This window comes from Haliotis asinina, chromosome 2 (assembly GCF_037392515.1).
Source record: "Haliotis asinina isolate JCU_RB_2024 chromosome 2, JCU_Hal_asi_v2, whole genome shotgun sequence".
In the NCBI taxonomy this organism is placed as follows: domain Eukaryota; kingdom Metazoa; phylum Mollusca; class Gastropoda; order Lepetellida; family Haliotidae; genus Haliotis; species Haliotis asinina.
This window is the reverse complement of record NC_090281.1, coordinates 95,354,364-95,377,365: the sequence shown is the minus strand read 5'-3', so window position 1 is coordinate 95,377,365 and position 23,002 is coordinate 95,354,364. Positions and strand designations below refer to the sequence as shown.

The 23,002-nt window shown below is 40.3% G+C and overlaps 2 protein-coding genes across 3 annotated transcripts in view; both read left to right on the top strand.

Moving 5' to 3' along the window:
- LOC137274637 (TBC1 domain family member 19-like) overlaps window positions 1-8,672 on the top strand; it is a 29,806-nt gene extending 21,134 nt beyond the window's left edge. Inside the window, exons 12-18 of one of the 2 annotated variants that reach the window (XM_067807943.1) lie at window positions 46-108; window positions 2,017-2,179; window positions 2,798-2,907; window positions 3,739-3,830; window positions 4,400-4,515; window positions 5,957-6,027; window positions 7,148-8,672. In XM_067807943.1, the coding sequence (XP_067664044.1) occupies window positions 46-108; window positions 2,017-2,179; window positions 2,798-2,907; window positions 3,739-3,830; window positions 4,400-4,515; window positions 5,957-6,027; window positions 7,148-7,216 (684 nt within the window). In that variant the 3' untranslated portion in view covers window positions 7,217-8,672. The remainder of the gene's footprint in view (window positions 1-45; window positions 109-2,016; window positions 2,180-2,797; window positions 2,908-3,738; window positions 3,831-4,399; window positions 4,516-5,956; window positions 6,028-7,147) is intronic. The other variant, XM_067807942.1, reaches the window with a different exon arrangement.
- An 11,730-nt stretch (window positions 8,673-20,402) lies between these two features.
- LOC137272124 (uncharacterized) lies at window positions 20,403-21,461 on the top strand. Its single transcript, XM_067804480.1, has one exon. It carries the CDS (start codon window positions 20,403-20,405, stop codon window positions 21,459-21,461), a length of 1,059 nt encoding a protein of 352 aa, XP_067660581.1.
- Window positions 21,462-23,002: the final 1,541 nt, after the last annotated feature.

Below are 23,002 nucleotides of genomic sequence, written 5' to 3'. Positions count from 1 at the left end.
GTTTAGTATTCTCTATGTACTGATTTATTACGCTCTGTGTTTCAGGATGTGAAACTTACAGCTACAAATGATGACCAATATTTTGTTTTTGAAGATTTCCTATACCAGGTATGTAGCACACAGTTACTTGAGAACATTTTACACTTTCGAAGTGAACCGCTAACTGTAGAAACAGCATGGATGTTTGCTCTCACTGTATGTTCCATGGCACATTGTTGTATGAAAAAACTTTGAAATTCTTAACAAAATTAGTATATTATTGTTTGATGCAAAATGTAAGACAACAGGAGGAAACTATACACATGAGCATTAATTAAGCACCACCGAAAATAATTGTCGATTGTAACAAAAAGGGATCAAAACAGAGAAGTCAACCAGTTATATCGAAATACACATGCACTTAGCATGAAATTCATGTGTTGACTCAAATGCATGCTTTTCATGCTAAAGTTCTGTCATGGTACAAGCGACTGAGGGGTATAAGAAGGAGAAACAAAGTATTCTCATTGCTTTCTTACCAACGCATCAATAAGTGAACAGTGCTGAAATTGAACACTTTTGGACATGCTGAGGTGTTGGCTTTCTGAAAATTCCTGATGGCAGATTATTGGTATGCATGAATCTGGTTTGTCCTGCCGCAGCATTGGGTCCTGATTGAATATCAATCACAGTCATTAGTCACCGTGTGAGGAAACTTGCGGCCACTGGTTATGTCAAAGATTATCCTCGATCCAAAAGGCCGAGAAAGATCACTCCCCGTGATGACCATGCCCAAGTTTGCCTAGTGAGACGCAGGCCAATGACCAATGCCAAAGATCTCAGGGAACGATGGAGAGTGGGTGTTTGTCTCTCAACCAGCACCATCTGAAGGAAGCTCAGGTCCTCTGGACTCTGTGCACATCATCCAATCAGACGTCCCTTACTCTGCCACAAGGCTCAACGTTTGGCGTGGTGTAATCAATGGCAAAATCACAATCTGTGGACATGGCGCAGGATCTATTGGCCTGACGAAAGCCGTTTTCTTCTTCGCCATTGGCGAGTTTGGAGATGGAGTATAAGCTGCGGATGATCCATGCAGCTGAACCCTTTGGCGGTGGCTCTGTAATGGTGTGGGGGTGTATCTCCTATGACTGTCAGCTGAATCTTATCACCATTCAAAGGACACTCAATGGTCTGAGATACCAACAGGAAGTACTGGAAGCTGCTGTTGTCTCGCATTTTGATAACCACCCCGTCACTAGTCAGTCAGTATTTATGGATGGTAATGCGAGGCCCCATCGTTCCAGAGCTGTTATTGCATACTTGCAGAACAATGCAGTTGACAGATTACCTTGACCTGCGAGAAGCCTGATCTCAACCCAAATGAGCATTTATTGGATTATCTGGGGCGTAATGTTCAAGCAAGAGATCCACCTGTTCAAAATCTACAGGAATTAGCCCAGGCTCTTCATGAGGAATGGCAGAGGATTCCCATGATGTGCATTCGGCATTTGATTTCCAGCATGAGGAGGTGGGTTGCAGCAGTTATCCGTGCAAGGGGAGGATACACTAAATACTGATGTCACCATTACTTTTGGATTAGAATTGAACAGTGAACGTTTTTTGAGAAGTTTGTGTACTTCGACACTTTAGATGGTTCAGTTAATGAAATTATAACCATGTGTTTGGTTTCTATGTCATGAATGACCAGTGTGTTGTGTTAAGCACAATCATCTAGCATGAAAATGGGTGGTGCTTAATTAATGCTCATGTGTATACTTTGCAGTGAGTTGATAAGTGAGGTAATACTCAAGATTTTGCTGGCCAGATTACTGCTTTCTGACTGCTTCCTGTGTCAACCAAATTTTTAGGGCATGTTATATCTGACTTATCATCCACATAGGCAACATTTGATGTTTTGATGGAATAATCATTGAACTTGACACTGTTTATGAAATGAATCCCTCGCAAAACTTCAACATGCCAAAACTTCTCCATCCCAAAACTGCTTGTTAATTTTCTTGTTGCTTCCTCCAGGTGCTGTTGCCATTTTCCCGAGATACTCATGTTCTGAAGCACTTCCAGCAGAGCAGTGCTACTCCCCCAAAGTCGTATATCCGGGGAAAGCTAGGGATTGAGGAATTTGCTGTCTTCTACCCTCCTAATGGAGTCATCCCCTTCCATGGCTTTGCCATGTATGGTATGAGGTTTTGTTAACACTACTACTGTGATTACACGATGCCATTTTAGAAAGTGGTCAAATGCAACATATGTCATATTTGGGATTTCACTTTCTTAGTAAAGTACAAATTCTAGTACTTTTTTCCAGTCGCGGTGGCTGAGCGGGCTAGGCGGCTGACTTTGTGTGCTGGCGATTAGGTGCCTGACTCTGAGGGTGCGGGTTCGAATCCCGGATGGGACTCAACCGAAAAAGAGTACTAGAATTTGTACTATACTAAGAAAGTGAAATCCCAAATATGACATATGTTGCACTACTACTGTGCTTGCTGTGCTTGCATTTTCTGCTCTGTTTCATTGTCTTAGTAATCAGTGATTGTGATATCATGCAGTACTTCTTCTGTTTTCACAGTGTCTCCTCCATGTTTAGTGTCTCCTCCATGTTTCAGTTTCTCTTCCTGTTTCAGTCTCTCCTATAATTGTTTCAGTCTCCCATTCCTGTTTCTGTCTCTGTTCCATGTTTCAGCGTTTCCTCCATGTTTCAGTCTCTCTTCCTGTTTCTGTCAGTCCTCCATGTTTCAGTGTCGCCTCCATGTTTCAGTGTCTCCTCCATGTTTCAGTGTCTCCTCTTGTGTTTCAGTGTCTCCTCTGTGTTTCTTGTACAAGGAGCCAGTCAAGTTATATTATGTCTTCCGGGAGCTCTACATGCAGTATTTCTTCCGTTTGCACAGTGTCTCCTCTCATCCAGAGGTAAGACCTCTACTACAGTTTGTCAGTATTGAGTTGTGGTTGTGATTAGACCTCATACACCAGTGTGATTCTACATTGTATGTCACCTCCAGCTCTTTAAGCATTGCAACCCCATACACCAGTGTGATTCTGCATTGTATCTCACCTCCTTCACTTTAAGCATTGCGACCCCATACACCAGTGTGATTCTGCATTGTATCTCACCTCCTACTCTTTAAGCATTGCGACCCCATACACCAGTGTGATTCTACATTGTATCTCACCTCCATCTCTTTAAGCATTGCGACCCGATACACCAGTGTGACTCTACATTGTATCTCACCCCAGTTCTTGAAGCATTGCAACCCCATACACCAGTGTGATTCTACATTGTATCTCACCTCCAGCTCTTTAAGCATTGCAACCCGATACACCAGTCTGATCTAAATTGTATCTCACCCCCAGCTCTTTAAGCATTGCAACCCCATACACCAGTGTGATCTACATTGTATCTCACCCCCAGCTCTGATAGCACTGCTGCTTTGTATTGGCATTGAAAGGCTCACTATAGAACTAGACAGATAGGTGCTATTTTGAATATTATATTTCAGTATGTATACATGTATAGGTTTGCTCTCGCTGGATTCAAAGTTAGGATTCAGTTTCTTATGTGAACAATCTTGACCTTGTTGGGGTTTAGTCCCTAGAACAATATTGCACCAGTTTAGATTAGGCAGGTGATCAGGCTAAGAAAGTAAATAATTGTGTGCCTTCACATCAAGTTTGTTTCATTTGAAACAGCAATAAAACAAATCTTTGAAGCAATCAGACAGATTTTGACTTTGTGGATAGGGTATTGTGGGACTCAGTCAGCTGTTTGAGAAGCTGTTACAAGAACAAGAACCTCAACTCTTCTACCACCTCAAGTCTGTTGGCTGTCAGCCGTAAGTACATACCTGCTTTTACAAATTGTATGTTTAACCAGAATAGCCAGAATGAAGTCTGTTTATCATTTGTCGCTGTTGTATCTGAACGTAGTATGTAGATCACTGAGAGTTCTGTACATTCAACCTGAGATGCCATGGACATGGTCAATCCTTGAGGATCTTGCCCACTGTATTATTCACCCACACTTACACCTATTTGCACTAGTTATTCTTCAACTCACTATAGATGTCTGCAGAAAAAGCTAAGTATACAGAAGTGTCACAATTGTATTATGAAAGTATTTTGAGTGTTGTGGCTGTACTCTCCTAGTGTGGTTATATTGAAGTGTAGTGGAGTATCACTCTGCTGTACCTACATTCAATTTTTGACCAAATAAACCATGTGTCTTATTTACTTTTTGTGCACTTATCCCTATTTCGAGTTATTTAATCATTCATGGTTCTCATTTGAACCTAAATGGACTGTAGTGACTGCAGTCATCAACTGAAGTGTATTGGGGATTTGGGACTATGCCCACAATACCTGATTAAGAAACTTTCATAAATGTTTTCATAAACATTTTCAGGCTGAAAATATCATTCAAGTGGATGATGAGAGCTTTTTCTGGTTTCCTGGCCAGTGAGCAGGTCTTGCTGCTTTGGGACAGAATCTTGGCATACCGGTCCTTGGAAATACTGCCTGGTAATGGGGACTTATTTTCACATTTTTGTCTTTTTTTTTCAGGGTTTTTCATTCTTCCTGTAATTATGATATTTTGCTTCTTTAGTTGTGTGTTCACTTCTTCTTAATGTTATCTTGAAGCAATTTACTGATACGAAGGGAGACAACTTCCCCAGTTATACTTCAGCCTGGATACTACAATAGGCAGTGTGGCTCAATGTAACATTGCCATAAAATGGGGTAATGTTGTTTATTTAGTTTCATTTTTGTATGAATTTGGCTTTTTACAATTGCTTTTTTCATATGAGTCGTCAATGCATCATGGATTTTTTATACAACAAGACATGTTTGAGTATCATGAAAAAAACTGGCAGAAACATGGCATATATTGGATTGAAAAAATGCTTGTAAAATCAAACTCATCCCTCACTTTAATATCCCAGACTGCATTGATTCTTGCAATACAACACCAGGTTGTTTTTTTTGTCTTTTTGTCATTCCTAGTTGTTTTAGTTTTTTTTTATAGAGAGATCTTTGATAGTGGGATATTCCATAACTTTAATGAATACTTCATGTTCTTTAAGTTAAAACCATACTTCTGAATGTATGCTTGGCATGGCGAGAGTAAATTCAAGGGAAGCTCACAAAACATTTGCACCAAACATTAAGATGTTTCATGTGACCCAGCAATGCTAATATATGTTCCTGGGCACATGGCTAACCAGATAACCTGAATCACTCAACATCAGTGGACACAGCTGTCTGAATCATAACTCTTCATTCTTTACTAGTGTCTTTTTACTGTTGGCGATTCTGGTTCAAAAGTAATTTGAGTGCAGATGTTTGGTTTGAATTGAAACTTGTGCATATTTTTGGTTAGAATTGATGCCATTGACGATTTTTGGTTATAACTAGTGCTGATGCACATATTTAATGCCAGAGCTGATGTTTGGTTCAAATAAATGCTGGTGCCAATTTTTGGTTAGAATCAATGCCAGGATCAGTTTTTGTTTAAAATAAATGTCCATGTTGAAAATTGGGTAGAATTAATGCCAGTGCTGATTTTTAGTTAGAATGAATGATAGTGCTAATTCTTAGTTTGAATTCATATATGTGGAGATTCTTGGTCAAAATTATTACATGTGCAGATTGTTAGTTAGAAGTGATACCTATATGGGTCCTTGTTTAGAATCAGTCCCTAGCGATCTGTGTTAGCCTTTGGATCCTTGGTCTAGGCTACAAGCAGGAAAAGTGTAGTTGCAATATTGCTCAGAACTATGTAGAGGAGTCACTCAACAAACCAGTGTTAACTCAGTATTCCCTGGAATTCACTGTTTCAAAACCCAAAAGCATAATTGAGGAACATAAGTATTGGGATGAAAATTGATACTGTCAGGTAATGATTCAATGAGTGAACCAGTGACCTTACATCTATCTTGTGAATATTGGAAATCTGTTTCAGTGCTATCTGTAGCCATCTTCTCATTCCGTAAGACGAACCTGATGAAGGTGCAGACATTTAATGCTGCTGAGGTAGGTGTTGCTTGTAGATATCTGAATTGACCTTTATCACTGGGAGACAGTATTGTTTCCTTTGTCCAAGTATATCCTGCAACATTTTGTTTAAGGCCCTGTTGAGGTGTAAGTGTCAGCGTATGAGATCTGCTAACTGACTGAGATGGGGAATGGTTTTGGCTGTAAATTCACCTTGCTATCATTAACAAATAACATCCTCAAATAAAAGATGTGTATGCGTATCATGTTGGATATGAAGCCCTGCTACAGAGAAAGTCATAGTGCAAATGGAATGGTCTCAGTCCTGTTGGGTAAGTATTATATGGAAAATGAAAGCCCTACAATGGAGATACTCTTGGTGAGTGAGTTAGGGAGTGAGTTAGTGAGGGAGATTGGTTTTACTCTGATTTTAGGAATATTCCAGCAATATCATGGTGGGGGACACTGGACACTCATCATAATTGAGTGTATGTCATATACTATGGAGATTTCCTGAGTGTGGCGTAAAACTGAACTCACTCAATCACTTGCTCACTCACTCACTCAGGAGAGGTACAAGTGGTACTGTCTCAGTCCAAAATGGCTTTCATAATCCAGATTGATTAAAAGATGTCCTGTAAAAGTTTGGTTGGTTTGGGTAAGCTAACGTCTCGGAATATGTTTGGCAATTTGACAAGTGCCAATTGTGCATATACTGTATGGGATATTTTATCACCACATGAAATATGTTCCTTTTAAGAGCTGCAGGATCAATGGCACTCCGTCACATGGAGTTCTTATGAGCCGTTTATCCATAATAAAAATCTATGTGAGAAGAAAGGTTGTTATGGCAGGTGAGCTACAGAACTACATTTGTGGAAGGATGAGGGACTTGGTTGTGATCTGTGCTCGGGCTGATCATAGAACGTGGCAATGTGAAGGGTTGTTTGAAAATAGTATAATGCAGGCAGTCATAAACCTGATCAAAAGATAGACCGCATCATCAACTTTAGAAAAAGCCACTTCAAACTTCTTGTTCAGAGCTTGTCATCAATAGCAAGTCTCTTGTTTGGTGGCCAGAATCTGTGCCAGTCTTTTGGTAGAAGATGATTTTGATAAGTGATATGAAGTATTTCTGCTATATTTATCTATATTTCAGGCTGTTCTGGCAGATCTGACGACATTGCAAGTTGTTCCACTCATCCAGCTTAGCCTTTTCTCTCAGTGATCAGCAGACAATCCCAGCTTGGCTTGCTCCGACTTTTAGGAAATGACTACCAGCCAGCCAGGTCTGTCTCAACACAAGATAGGCATATCGCAATGGAAATCAACCCTCAAGATAGGAGGTATCTCAGATTAACTGTCACAGAGTAGCAAACTGACAAGAATACAATAAGTAAGCCTCATGGCCTTTTTGATGTGTTACAGTATTGACATTTGATCAATCTCTGTACCCTATATGTACAGAGATATGTATGTATATAGCCCGTTGGTATAGACAGAATGAGGAAATACAGATGAAATATCAACCCAGAGCGAAACCTAAATGCACTTGACACTTGACAGCTGATCACATGGATTCAAGTGTCCAGTCATCATTGTGATTTGTCAGAGTTCACGTGTGCAGATATATTTGAAGGCTATCAAACAGGGCTTCTCTGTTTTAATGTTACTTTCGGTGAAGGACATTCAAAGTTCTGCTGGTTGGAAGACGCAAGTGGCCACATTCATACAGTTTATTTCTGTGTAATTTTGACATCTCATCAAACACATTGATGAAAACTCTTCACTTGTTGCTGCTACTGCCAGTGTGAAAGAAGGAATCATGTAGAGACTCATATCAGGGTCATTAATCATTATGTGGTGACAATTACAATGACATGACGTGCTTTAGGCAGTTGAATGAATTGAATGAATGAAACAAACGAATGAATGATGGATAGACATCTAAAAAAATCTGTTAAAAAGGTCATAATATTTTATGTATATATCCATACTTTGTTGAACAGAAGAAAAGTATGTAAAGGTTGAAATTTGAAAAAAATGTATATTCCCAGAGTTCAATGTGTCGACCTAACTGTATTCATTATTTGAGATTCACACACAACTGCAGGTAACATACAGTCTTTGACATCTGCCTTTTGAGAGGCAGGTTGTTGATTTGATCTTGTGGATATCATGACAAAAGATGGTAATTCTTGTCATCCTACCTAGCATTCAGTGTTAGTGGGATAAAACAAATGCTATGACTGCTTGGTGCAGTGGATCCACGTTGGAACTATGTCACAGTATCATAGTGGGCCATCATTCTTTGGTCCAGAGTCTTTCTTACTGCTCCACAAAACATGAGGTGGCAGGTCTGTTCGACAGTGAACAATTTTGAAAGCAATAATGTCCCTGTATTGACATCAGGATGCAGTTTTCAAAAAGGGATGAGAAAAACATGCACTCAGGAAGACCACTGTATTAAGTTGTACAAACCTTGGTAATTGGAAATACTTTGATATCCAAATACCAAATGATTATAGTTGTATATTTGTGTATTTGTATTGTTGGTTGTGTTGAGAAATTGTCACATTATGCTGAAGATGAAGATGTGAATATATTATGTAGATATTTATTGTTGCTGTTGATATTTCTTTTTGTCAATACTGAATAAAGTAACAAATGTCATATAATTCCAAGGATGCTTCATTCCAGTTGGTTTCAAGTACCTTACAAATTTGACATTCACATGGAACCAGCAGGATTCTCTTCTTCCCTCATCTTCCATTTTATGTTGATACTTACATTATATCCTGCAAGATCTACTTTGCAAATTCCAAACTTCTGCTTGGACAGATATGATGCCGGAAGAAAACAGGTTCACATTCGTCTGCTCTTCCATAGATCTCATGGCATTTTGATATGTTTGAATGTTTCCTGTTAATCAAACGAAAGTAACAGTACGCAGGAGTACAAAGTCGTATTTTCCTGCATTTCTTCTTTCTAGGCATTGCCAGAATAGGTTTAAGAGTTTCTTCGTAAGTGCACACAGCGCTTTATCAATAAGGGGCGGTGGGTTAGTCTAGTGGTTAAAGCGTTCATACAGTTTTATGCAATACAAAAGCAACCCCCAAAAGCAAAGCTAATTACTTGTGTAAAACTGACACCAACTTGAACCCCATTTTGCTACTGACTACAATGATCTTTTGATTGTAACTTTTGATTGTAACTTTTGATTGTAACTTACAATGGTCTTAGCCTGCAATCGCTTTGTGCAAGTGGATGACGATTGTAGCCGAAGCCTAAGATCGCGATCGTAAGGATTTACAGTAATTGTAGTGGTAAGATTGTTTTGTGCAAGTTGGCCCTAGTTTCGATTCCCTACATGAGTACTTTTTGTGAAGCCCATTTATGGTGTCCCCCGTCGTGATATTCCTTGATGAATGCTAAAAGCAGCGTACAACCAAATTCACTCACTCACCCTTTAACAATGGACAAATACAGTAACGCGTTCTACAGGGAATGAAAACAGGTGCGTACAAGGACCTCTAAAATGCCGATGACCTGTTCTTGTTGCCCATAGCGACAGGATTGGCACACGATTCCCGAAACGGTTGAAACGGCCGTATTGATTTCAGAAACTATCAGAGTTGACATAGATTGTAGACAAAGATTTACTTGTCAAGTCGCTCTCGTCAAAAATGTTCAATTTGTATGTGATCATAATGCCATTCCCAAACTAAATATTTCCAGGAAATTAAATCGTGCAGAATGTACCTTTGAAGCTGATACAGTAGCTATAAAAACTAATCCAAAGTTGTAATCCAAAAATGCAAATCACCTGATGAAGGAGTAAGCATTAACTCCGAAACGTTGTGTTCTCTCATAAAGAAGTTGATATCCATAAAAATCTTCATTCTTATGTATTTTCACTTCTAAATGACATTCAAAGACCTGCAGGAACGTGGTTGCTCCAAGCGTCATTTCCATGGCATTTCATGAGAATAAACAAGTTTCAATATGGTGGCGGTGTAAACTGTCATCAACGTAACCGATATCGATGGGTCTCAAGTTTGCAGTGGAAGTCAAACTCGATAATGCATCCGATGGCACTGAGTGCTGTACAACACCCATGACGACACTGACTGACGTTGCTCATTGAAGAGTTTTCCGGACCCCAAGCACAATCATGTTCCCTAGTAGCTTCCCCCATTGTGCCAAGTTTCAAGAAGCCAGCATCAAACAACTAGTCCGTATAAATCAGCTCTCGGGTATTGTACAATATTAATATCATTTACAAATCGGTTGATGTTTTGTGTGAAGATCTATTGAAGATTAGGATATCGTATCGACTCACTTGAGGCGTTACGTTTTATGACAGCTCAAAAACAGGACACTGGACATTCTCGCGTCTTCGAGTTTTGAATATGAGAACGCGAGATTTCGGCTAAAGCAGAGCGAATCATTGAATACTGTGAGGGACCTTTTCGTGCGTTCTTGTTCTCGCACCTTTGACTTAATTTTCTGGTTTCCCAATGTCATCATCACAAAAGTACCACCAATGTGGTACTTTTGAACTGGAAGCGGCATTGTTACACTACCCCTTGCGTCAAGGCAGCTTTGAAATATTAGTCTTAGAATATTTACCAAATAAACCAATGACTGACAACATAACAACAAGCTATACCACACAACCATCATCTCATTTCTGTTCAATTAAGTTAATTTAGCAATATGAGTTCTGGTCCTCCTAAGGTTCTCATGCTGGTTACAGCCGGGGATCAGGTGGTCAGGCTCATTGAGGCTAAGTACCTGGTCTCGCTTGAAGATCCAAGGTAGATCCTGCTCTTCAGCAACCCATGCATGTCGTAAGAGGCGACAACAGCATCGGATTGTCAAGTTCACTGATATGTTTGCATGACTTGATGTGAGTGAATACGGTTTTACGTCGCTTATAGCGATATTCCAGCAATACCACCACACTACTAGGCTTGACCCAACCCCAACGCCCCCTCGATTCTTGACAGGTGATAGTCAAAGACCTAGAGTGTTGGAGCATATGCTCCAAGGATCTTTCAGTTTGTCAGAGACTCTGATTTGGACGTCACATTGCCAATGCGGGGTCGAATGCAGTTCAGTAATGCCTGCAGTCCCTTGCGCAGATCCTCTGGACAAAAGGAAGTCATCACTATTTTCTCTCCAAAAGGGTATCTGCTTCCTTGCCATTGAACCAAATTTAAAGCCCTGAGGGAATCAAATCAGCAGAATAAGGAACTGTCAGTAGCTAGCTAGCTAGCTTAACTTTTCATTAAACTGGACAACAGAATTTGATTGAGTGCTTCCTTGACAACTGAAGGACTCCAAAGCACTACATCTTAACAAGAAACATACAGTCGATTAAATGACAGGAAGTCATTTACAAGTTCTTACAACAACTTTACGTGCATAGTTTGAAATTCTACGATCAACCATTTCGATTTATATCCTACTTTTGTTTAGAGTACCATTAGGCAAACGTGTTTGTTTTCTTCTGTTTCTGTTTAGCGGTCGATCTCTTGATGAAAGTCTCAGCAGCACTGTCATTCTGACCATTTCCATGATGACATGTTTACTGACAGAAACCCACTCACTGATTACCATTAATGTAAAGTATTTTGTAATAGTCTCCCGTTTCATACAGCAAAATGCTTTAATATCACATAATCGTGTGGTTGATTCTTGATGATCTTTTACTGAAATAGGGATAATTACATTTTTTACAAGTGTACAATAAATTATTCCAATGAAATAAAAGTATTCATATTTGAAGGACTATCATTTATGACAGAATTCGATCGTTCGCACGTGAATATTTTCTTTTTTATACAGCAATAGAGGTTGTAAATGACGGACGAGAGGCACCGATGTACATCCGTTTCATTGATCGTTCATCACATTTGATTCAAAGATGCTGTGGATTCATTCAGGAACACTGTTGTAAATAGCCACTTCCACAAAAATACTGTACACGGCTCTGTGTGTGTATGTGTGTGTGTGCGCTCCCGCGAGCATGCGTGCGTGCGTTTAGTTGATGTGGAGGGTGTAGGGTTGCGTTAAGAATGTGTGAAGTAATACCATCGTTCATGTGCTGCAGGATAAGTACTGACAAAATGTAACCTTTCTTCATGACCAGTGATGTACAGAATAACGGCATTTCTATGTAAACAACACTTACTACAATGACTCCTCAAAGGAAAGACGTTATTGATACTTTTGCAGAAACAAAAACACCTTATATGATTTGAATAGCCGGTTAGATGGTGTGTATCTAGGTTTTACCCCTCAAACCTATATGCTTGTCGGCTTGTTTGCATTGAGACATGGAGGCATATGACAAAAGTACAAGAAATACACGAACTTCAAAGTTTACTTCTCTCATGTACACGATGCGTATGAATTCTAAAGAAATAACTGTGAAGAACAGAAACAGCAAGCTCTTCTAAAACTTGATTAAAAGTATTGACTCCTGTTGAGTTTATTGTGGATGTTTCTGATATTGGAGAGAAAGCAGTGCAGATGCATGTAGTTTAGAATGCAAACTGCGACATAACTTCGGCCATAAATAGGCTCTCCGACACCAACTTTCGTTTATTACATTAGCCATCCAGCATGCATTATCAACAAAGTTCATGATAAAACATAAGGATGTGAAATTTCTGTTTAAAAACTGTTTGTTGGCATTGGGGGTCAGGTTTGCCGTAGGGGGTTTGGGAGGGGCAAAAAAAGTTATGTCTTATGTCGGTTTGAAAAGCGGTGCTGGAGACTGATTAAAACCATGAGCAAAAAATGTGTTATCTCAAACAACCCCGCTGCCTATTTCGGACGGTCTAAGTTTCTAAAGACCTTCTTTAGTCTTTCAAACGCTTCACCATCCTGTCAAATTACACTCTCGAGCGAGAGAACTGTGCGAAGTTAATTGTGAAACATGTAGTGGCGGTAACCGTATCGCATTTTGTCTTCTGTTGTAGCAACACGGAGCCACGGGCGGCCCCAGCGTCTTTTCCTGAAAAATCCTATACGAAAGCCAGCACCTTTGAATTGGTCTGCGGCAACCATAAAGGAGCAACTAATGAGATCGAGTGGCCATGCTCGCTGACTTGGAAGACGCCTGTCATCCTATTGCAACTGCGGACATAGATGTCAATCACTGGATTGTCCTGTCCAGACTTCATTTTACAGACCGCCGTTATAATGTTGGAATACTGCTGAGTGCTTTGTTAAGCAATAAGCACACAAAACGTTAATGCTACGTGCTTCAGTATTTGATGTAACAGCAGATGCTCCTTCATACATTACTCAAGACGCGTGTTTTAATACCAGTATTTATATTCTAGATACGAGTTTGAAACCTTAACCAGTAACGACGATGTCGACCATTACCTTCTGACATGGCGGCCCAAAACCTCAAAGATTCGATCGATGGATACGAAGAAAGTTACATGATCATGTACACATAAGAGCGCATATCATAACGTATTTTAGGATGTCACTCCACTTTCATGGGGATTTCTATCAGCGTTGTAACAGACTATGAGTACAGTGTATTTCGAATCGGGGATCTTAGGAAAACACTATGAAACATTGTCGAGGGTCAAAATCCTCGTATACATGGAACGCAGTTACTTGGGTAGATGGAGATGGTGATTGGCGATCTCCTCTCCAATATGTAACAGCGGGGAGAGCGAAAGGTCACGGGTTCGATACCTGGCCACGTCACACCCATAGACATTAAAATATGGTACTGGTAGTCCGTTTCACGCGCTCGGCAGTAAGGAGTACAAGAAGGACTGGTCGGATCGGGGTCAGTGCAGCGTGTCTGAGTTGGGTACTGATGCTTAACCACTGCATAGTGTGTCTCGATCAGTGAGTTAGCATTATAAAACGAAATTAAGTTTGGGCTAGTACAAGCAAGACACATACGCACACATGCACGCCAGCATGAACCCATTTCATCTCATCTCCAACACGAAGCTGTTGTAGATAGATATCTGGCCCAAACTATTGACAACTTAAGAATGGAGACATGTCATACTGATTACACCAATGTTTGTGGGTTTCCCAGTGTGGCACGCGTCTGTAATCCGTATCCATTTGAGATTTCTCTGCTTGGATTTAATTCCACACTCCGAAATACTGTAGGTGCATAACACCAATATGTAGATGTTAGGGTCAAGAGGTCAAGGCAATCCAGTTGTTGGTGAATAACGAACCAAGGGGGCCTCATAAACCGAGTGTGACCACAATATGTAACTTACCAGCAGTGAAGTAGAGTATTTCCTTTGATTTACCGTGTCTGCACTTTGCCCACCTTTGTAGACTCAGAGAAGCCAACATCCAATGTCAGTAACTAAACGTAGTTTTACTGGTTCGCCTCGCTATCCAACATCTCAGCGCAGCGTTAATCATCTAGGCTTTTTAATTAGTCACATTAGCATGATCTAAAGGTTTTAAATAGCATTTCGTACAACGTGAAAAAGTATATTCTGACCGATGAGACGTCAACTGAGAAATGCTATTTCTGAAAAACATTTTTTCCCAAAACTGACGTTTTTCAAGTAATGAACAGCTGAGCTGTTGATTGAATTAAGACACTTAACTTGATTTTAAATTTCCTTCTTAGAGATGAAATGTATGACAACAAATAGCATTCTCAGTCCTTCCTCAAATCAAAGCATGAAGCAACGGTAGAGAGAAAATATTGCGGCAGGAAGGTTAACCTCATTGAAATGTTAGATGAAATATATATCGGCAAATTTAACACTGAACTGGGAACACAATTACGTTTTTTATATTTTTGTGTCAATCTATCACACCGCCAGCGTAGTAGAATGAGGCGTGAACTCATTTCTTTCTTTTTGAAAGTATTTTTCTTTCTTCCTATTATGTAACTAGTTGTGTTTTTGTTTTTTTATACATGAAAATTATTTCATTGTTCTGATAAAACCATTCCCAGTTATCAAGCAAAGTAAGTATGGATTCTGATAAATACTACTACGACTACTTCCTTGCGGAAGTGACGCCATCGCATCCTAAATCCCTATTGTGTAGAGCACAGAAATCATCTCACTCGGAAGAGAGATTTGACAGGACGCCTAGGTCCAGCAAAATGGTTTATGAGTGAAGCCAAGCTGAAGCGGTGGTGGCGAAATCGGCGGTGGTATTTGTCACAATAGCGACGTAATACACTGGCTAGTGAAGGATGTGCCAGAACGCAAAGAGTAATACCCTCGACACACTAGCGTACACCTGCAGAAGACGGAAACTGATGCAATGAAATGATGACAAACAATAGGAACATGCTTACCCACTGAATATCAGGTGATCTTTTAAATATAAGTCTTCGTTGTTGATTTCTCATTTCAGCTACACAGCTCGAAAGTGTGCTTGAATGATCTCAGCTATCAGACTCTGATATGTGCCAAATGATTTCCGCTATGGCAGCCATGCAACATATGTCATATTTGGGATTTCACTTTCTTAGTAAAGTACAAATTCTAGTACTTTTTTCGGTTGAGTCCCATCCGGGATTCGAACCCGCACCCTCAGAGTCAGGCACCTAATCGCCAGCACACAAAGTCAGCCGCCTAGCCTGCTCAGCCACCGACATGACATATGTTGCATTTGACCACTTTCTAAATGGCATCGTGTAATCATAGCTTTCGGCCGTGGGAGCCGTGCCAATTTACACTTATCAGAGGGGTACACAAAGTACGCAATCTAGACTACCAGTTGTCCGATTTTCATTTTGTGGAAGTCGCGGTGGCTGAGCAGGCTAGGCGGCTGACTTTGTGTGCTGGCGATTAGGTGCCTGACTCTGAGGGTGCGGGTTCGAATCCCGGATGGGACTCAACCGAAAAAAGTACTAGAATTTGTACTTTACTAAGAAAGTGAAATCCCAAATATGACATATGTTGCATTTGACCACTTTCTAAATGGCATCGTGTAATCATATGGTAGCCATGTTGAAAATATTATTACGGCCGTCTACTAATACAGTTTGCGCCATGAAACTGCGTCAAGGAATCGGTGTGTAATAGAAGGTATCAAGTTTCGTCAGATATCTCTTTGACCACCAAACTTTGACCACCATTTCTAAGTAAGGGTATGGGTGCTCTTTATCTTAGCTGAGGTCACATTTTCCAAAATGTTATACATAAATATTTCGAAGTAGCATATAAATGTACCTTTGCTTGAAATATATTTTACAGACCTAAAGTGACTTAACTTGAACTACGCCCATGGACCGTTACAGTCATTAAAAAAGAGCACATTAGCAGGTTCTAAAACATATGAATTAATCATTGTTATCGGTATATACATTCAATAATTCGTATTAATCAAAACAATAGTGTATGTAATATAATGTATGGTTAAGAAGCTTCACGATTCGGTATTAACGGCATTAGGTGATTTACGTTGTCATAAATCACATTTAGTTACCGTATTATTGCTTCCAATAAATCGGTCAGTCGACAGGAATGTATAAATCTGGGATAAACGTTTGAGATGACAGCAGTGGCCCAGTGTTATTACTCCATCGTGTTACTGCAGTAATCAACACAAATGTTAACTATCGGGTATCACTCATTATATCATTCCTCGCGGGCGTCGGTTCTCTTTGATGTTTTTGTTTAATCAACAGTCGTAATTTACCACTAATTCCTAATAGCCAAAAGCTTAAAGGCCAATGATTGTATCGTTAATAACCTAACAGATCAATAAAGCTGTAATTGGGTAAACATGTTTTGTTGAGATCTATAATTGTAACGGAAGACACAAACAAATATTTTCGTTTGAAGCTCGCAGGGAGTAATAGCATGGCGTTCGATTATGTTATATCAGTTGTATGTCGTGTTTAAAGAAGCATATTAACAATTGCAACCTTTTGTTGAATTTAGTTGTAACCTAATAAATTTATACTTTCTTGATTATAGAAATGATACTAAAACTCCGAGAAAACACAAAAATGTATCGAATACCCATAAGTCGTTGGTAACCACTTAATAAAAGTTCAATATATATCTGTTATTGCAATCACATTGTCAATAAAATTAACTGAAGTGACAGTTTTAAGTTGATAATGTTTGCGACTACTAAAATCGTGAAAGGGGACATTTTTTAATGTGATATTTACTCTATAAAACAAGGACTTGCTACTATACTGGTTTGGCCTTAGTTTCAGTGACGCAGTGTTTGATTTTTGTGATGTATATGAAGTGGATATAATGTCTGAACTTCTGCCATATGTTTGTTTTGACATTCATTACAATTTTCGCGCTCTATTTGCCATTTGTAATGAAAAATCACAAAATCCATTAATATTAAGTATGTACATAACGTTTGCCTCTTCCAGTCAAATTTGAATATCAATTATTTGTTGCATGCAAATTTCGATTTGATCGTATATTTGTTCAGTACTGAATGATGTCGGTTATAACTATTGATGTCATAGCATGCTGGTTTTGCCACTTTAAAATATGAGCTACAAAAATTAGATGAGAGAGCACCGCGTTTTGCGGTAGCCGGTGCTCTGAGTGAAACAGTCGACATTGCTACGCTATCCCTGCTTGAGGTACAGTTCTACACTTTTCAAAAAAGTATTACATGGGCGAGGTTGAGAGCTTTTGGCTTATGTAGCTGCGGCAAAACAATAAAAATATACTATTTCTTTCCAAAATGTTAGTGTGATTGTAAACAGTTTCTGCGCCAAAACGGGGGAATGATAACATTTCCGTTGCTTTGGAAGCGTTTAAAGAAATAGTCGCCAAGAAAGCGTGCAAAGCAAATGCACGTGCAAATAAGTTTAAGCGTTTAATCTTGCCATTGTTTTTGGGCCAGAAAAGAGATCATCATGCCGCCAATCGAAGGCTCGCTACAGGCCGCCTTGAAGATGGGGAGTCTAAGTTTGCAGTAGCCCGACATCTCTGTCAGAAATCTGCAGTAGCCCGACCTAACTGTCAGGAATCAGTTGCGTGAAGTGGGGATTCGAACAAGAAGGCCAGCTGTCGCTTGTTTTGAGAGACGTCCATCGTTGCTATTGCTTGTACTTCTGTCGTGGAGTCATTAACTGGAACCTTACAAACTGGAGGCGAGTCTGCTTCAGCGAGGAATCTTCACCGGCGATATGGAAGACAACGTGTTAACTGTCGGAGAAATGAACCTTTTGCCCCGAATTGCACTCAACAGTTCGACAGATTCGGGGGGATAGTGCCATGGCGTAGGGTGCGATACCCAGCAATTAGTCCTAGGCTAAATGTTAGAAACGTCCCTATCTTTTAGGATCTTTCAGCAGCAGAAAACATGTCAGTCAGTAATTGCATGTAGTATGACTCGTCCCGCGCTCTAAAAATTCTTGTTGATGTTGAACTAGCTACATGAGGTATCAGGTTACTAAAAACTAGTTGAGTTCAGTCCACTGTTGAAACAGTGTCCGCATGTTCATAGACAATTTACTTGGGAATTGATCGCATTGTCTAGTGGGTGGCGACAAGCACTGGTGTTCATCATGGTCAAGATATGCAGTATGCGTGATAAGGCTGGGAGTGTCATAGTACCTGATTTTGATGATATCTCTACATTTGGCCTAAGAGTACAATAAATCTGATCTAGTGGTGATTACGAGGAATTTGACAGCACATTGCATGCTTCCGATTATGGACCGATAGAAGAGTTGTTCAAGCATGAAAACGCTACTTTACGTATAGTAGGTATCACAGTCCGCTTCCTTGCCATTTCTAACGTTGGTGTCTTCCCATGGACTTCCCGATCACCAGAAGCGTGTTCAGAACCGCGAGCGGCCGCGCTGTGCTCCCATCGGTCCTGAACGGAAGCGAGCGTTTGGTCATTCGTCACCAACTCGTGTTGGACGTTACGGAAATGGTCGAGTGGTGACGAATGACATTATAGCACCTGATGAAGGAGCACGCATATGCTCCGAAAGGTCGTGTTATTCACAATAAAGAAGGTGAAATCCATAAATCTTGTTGATATTAGTTCGTCTTCTTTCTTCGAATGACATTATGCATGGTCGCCATCATGGTTCGTTTTCGAGGCATAGGAAAAAAATGAATTTAGGAAAACATTTGACACAAACCAACCCATGCAGAATCCAAACATGTGGGGAATGGTTGCCGACGACGAAACTCTTGAATAAAACGTTGAAAATAAACATCACTTTACACTCACGTCTGCAGTAAGTCCCTAAAAGGCATTCTACATACATCATGACATTGTGTGTCATCTGTAACAAGGTTCCTGTAACAAAAATTACTTGGATTATCAGTTAAGAGGTTTTCTGTTGTTGTTTTTCTTGTGTGTGTGAGTGTGTGTGTGCTCGCGTGTGCTCGCGTGTGCTCGCGTGTGCGTGCTGTGTTCAACATGATCATTATTCACCGGAAAAAGGGGTAAGAACAGAACCGGATACGCTATATCAAATCCATTACACCCCACCCGCGTTGCTCCGGAACCCCCTCTTATACACACGTATAACGCACACGGCTTCACATAGCCGAGACACACAACTGACTGGTCGTCCAAGTCTTCTATTGATACACCTAAATCCGCTTCGGTGGAGACATTCAGTTCTCTTTAGATCCTTTTGTAAATAACCGCCCCAGTACGTTTTTCAGTCAAACAGCGATTTGATATGAATGCGAGTGTCGTGTCTGTAAAGGGTAGTATATCCATATTGAATACGACACTCAGTCACTTACCACAGCCTTGCATACATGTATACGCAACGTGTTTCCACCTGGAGAACACTGACGTCAACAAGCACTGACGACTGTTCAGTATTCGAAGGTATTATTTACATATAATTTCGCGTTTATGCATCGAGTTTAACTTTAAAATGTAGTTTAAGTTAGTCGTCCAACGTACTAATCAGTTACCATATGATCCGTTCTCTCGTCACGCCGATTACCCGGGTTCGATTCCACACATGGGTACAATGTGTGAAGCCCATTTCTCGTGTCCCCTGCCGTGATATTTGCTAAACGTGTTGTAAACTAAACTCACCACCCCGTATGGTCCCAAGTAGTAGTAGTAGTAGTAGTAGTAGTAGTAGCTGTAGTAGTCGTAGTAGTAGTTGTTGTTGTAGGCCCCGCAAATCAACCGTGTCCGTATTCATAAAGAACTGACAATGACTTGAATGCAGCTGAATTATTAGATTCTCTAGAGACATGTTAAAGTTGTTGAATATATAAGACAAGTATCCATGTGTGAAGGGCAATGCCTTCTTTATTGAATGTCACGACGTTTCCGTTTACTTATTGTCCCTTCTGTAGGAGACTGACCAGAAGAAGGGACAAGAACTTGACTTCCATATACCCGTCTTACAACTGTATTATCACAAATGATTAAACACAATCCTGCATTATTTTCAGAGCAATATGAACCGACAGGCCCTCAAATCGTTCATGTGGCTATGTTGCTGTGGCCTTACACTGTCGTCCATCGTCTGTTATATTGTTTACACCTACCATGCTTCACTGACGACATGGAAAAGCGTTCTTTTGGGGGAACCCCACCACACGCATATTCAGTTTGACCTCAACGCTAGCAGAGCCAAATCAATGTACAAATTGGCAGGCATTGCCCTCCGAGTCGACAACAGTAACTGGGAATCCGCCACTGACGTTTGTTCTAACGGTATCGTCTTTCCATCGGGTATTATCAAGTCCCTGGCAGGGGAGGTAAGCGTGTTTTTCCACGACGAGAAGGAACGTCGATCTGTAATACGCAACGTTAAAAAGAACGGGACCTGGGTTCGGAGGAACCTGAATACGCTCTCCGAGATCATGGAATACCACAGAGACGCTCACTTCTTTGATATATATGCGGGTGTTGGTTTATATACTCTACCTATAGTAAAACTTGGCAGAAAGGTTGCGGCCGTTGAATACAGATATTCCTACGCCGAGAGGCTCTGTCGGGGTATAATTGCCGGTGATTTTCAACATAAGGCATTTATAGTGAATAACTTCCTCTCCCATGTGTACAAAACTGTACCACTCAAAAGTGAACACATGAGTCAAAGATCAAAGGTTGGAGGTGACATGTCGGGTCAGGAATTCAGTAAAGTTTCATCGATAGAGATGAACTCTTTGCTTGAGAGATTCAGCGTGGAGTCGGTTGTCATGAGAATCGACATGACCCCAGAAGACATCCCAGCTGTTCTAAATGCGGATGACTTTTTTGAATTAGGAAATGTTCTGTATGTTCTAATGGAATGGACACCTATATCAAGTTCACTTGAAACGCCGAAGCTGCTTACATTCATGGACAAATACGATTTGGTGCCGTGTTTAAATATTGCATGCAAAAAACCCTTAGCATCAACCCAGTCCGCCCAGTGGCCAGCCTATGTTCTGTGGAAGAAGAGAGAGTTGAGAATGAAACCCCGTTCCTCAGCGGCTGTAAAGCGTTTACCCCATGTTCGTATCGGTTAGAACTGATCTTCAGTATATACGACAAAATGTTATGGATGTCGACTTCTTCTTTATTGTTTTCACGCCGTTTCTGGGTAATTCCTTGCCCCTTCGTCAGGCGTCATCCATCCAAGAAGTTGACATCCATATCATTTTGTCGTATATTAGAATACCGACCTCTGAATGCCTCTTGAGAACCTGATCTTCAGTAACCCAATATTGGAGTATTGCTGAGTGTGCGTAAAACTAAACTCACTCACTCATGTTCGTACCACGCCATCTTTACTTTCATCGCTTGTCACAGCAGCCTCACTATTGGTACATTTCTGGTTGTTCATTCGGATAACTTACAGGCAACGTTCCCTCTATTCGTCTTCACCAACACGTGCTGCTGGCTCTCCCTAACGTCAATTTCATCAATCAGAGACAGTAGGACGTGACATACTATTCATCTCGGTGAGGATTTACCTTGAAGATAGTGCCTATCACATGGTGTTTTGTCTATCAAAATGGTATTTGATATGCATACAATAAAATTATAAACAAGACAAATATTAATGACATAATGCCTGACTATGTATTCGGAAAGGAACTGAAGCGGACCATTAAATACACGCCACGCATGTCATTTAATAACCCTACGCACGAGTTGTAAAGACAGACTTAGTAATTCGGTAAGCAAACATCTCAAGTGATCTTTTTTTCAGAAACGAACTAATTGTATCTAGTACTAGTTCTATCACGTAGGAATGAAATCTACACAAAAATGACACCATTGTCTCAATTGATAATTAATATATGTTACATGATATGAATGTTTTTGTATCGAAGCTATCATGATTGTACATAGCTTTATAAAGGCCGTTGACTCTTTTGTGTTACGTCTGAAACTCAATGTATAATCCGAATAATTATGAGCAGAAAGCATTAGTGAGATAATTTCATCTCATTCGTGACCTTGCAATATATAAGTCAGCGGTCTAATTTATCTGTAAATACAATACACCTATCAGATCGCTGACTGTGCTGTATGAAAGTATTAGCTTGAAAGTATTAAGCTTGGAATCAACTACAAAGTTAATTAGCTGTGTACTTAATTTGTATTGTGTTACCGCCTAATGCCAGAGACACGCATTTGATTTACAGTGATTGTCCAGCCAATCCACATTTTAGACTACACTGTCGACAAGCATGAATTGACAGGAGGCTGGTCGTCACAGTGATATGAACCTCGTGAAACAGGTGCAAGATACTGGTTATTACTGGTCATCAGCAGCCCATATGCTACTAGTAAGAGGCAGTGAACGGGATCGGGTGGTCAGACTTGCGCAGATCGATGCTCACGCTGTTGATCAGTGTACTGTGTGGTCCAGACGTGATTATTTACTGACCGTCGTCATAAAGTTAGAACACTGATGAGTGCGACTTGCAACAATAAGCAACCAACCAACATCACTGAAAAAGAAAACTAACTGTAACAATCACAGTGAGAAAACACTCCCCGAACCTGGTGCCTGTGGTGCAGTTCTAGTGGAGACAGCAAGGGGATGTAAACAAATAGG

What these genes read in the sequence shown, in the direction of transcription:
- LOC137272124 (XM_067804480.1), top strand. Translation starts at nt 20,403, where the DNA reads ATGAACCGACAGGCCCTCAAATCGTTCATGTGGCTATGTTGCTGTGGC.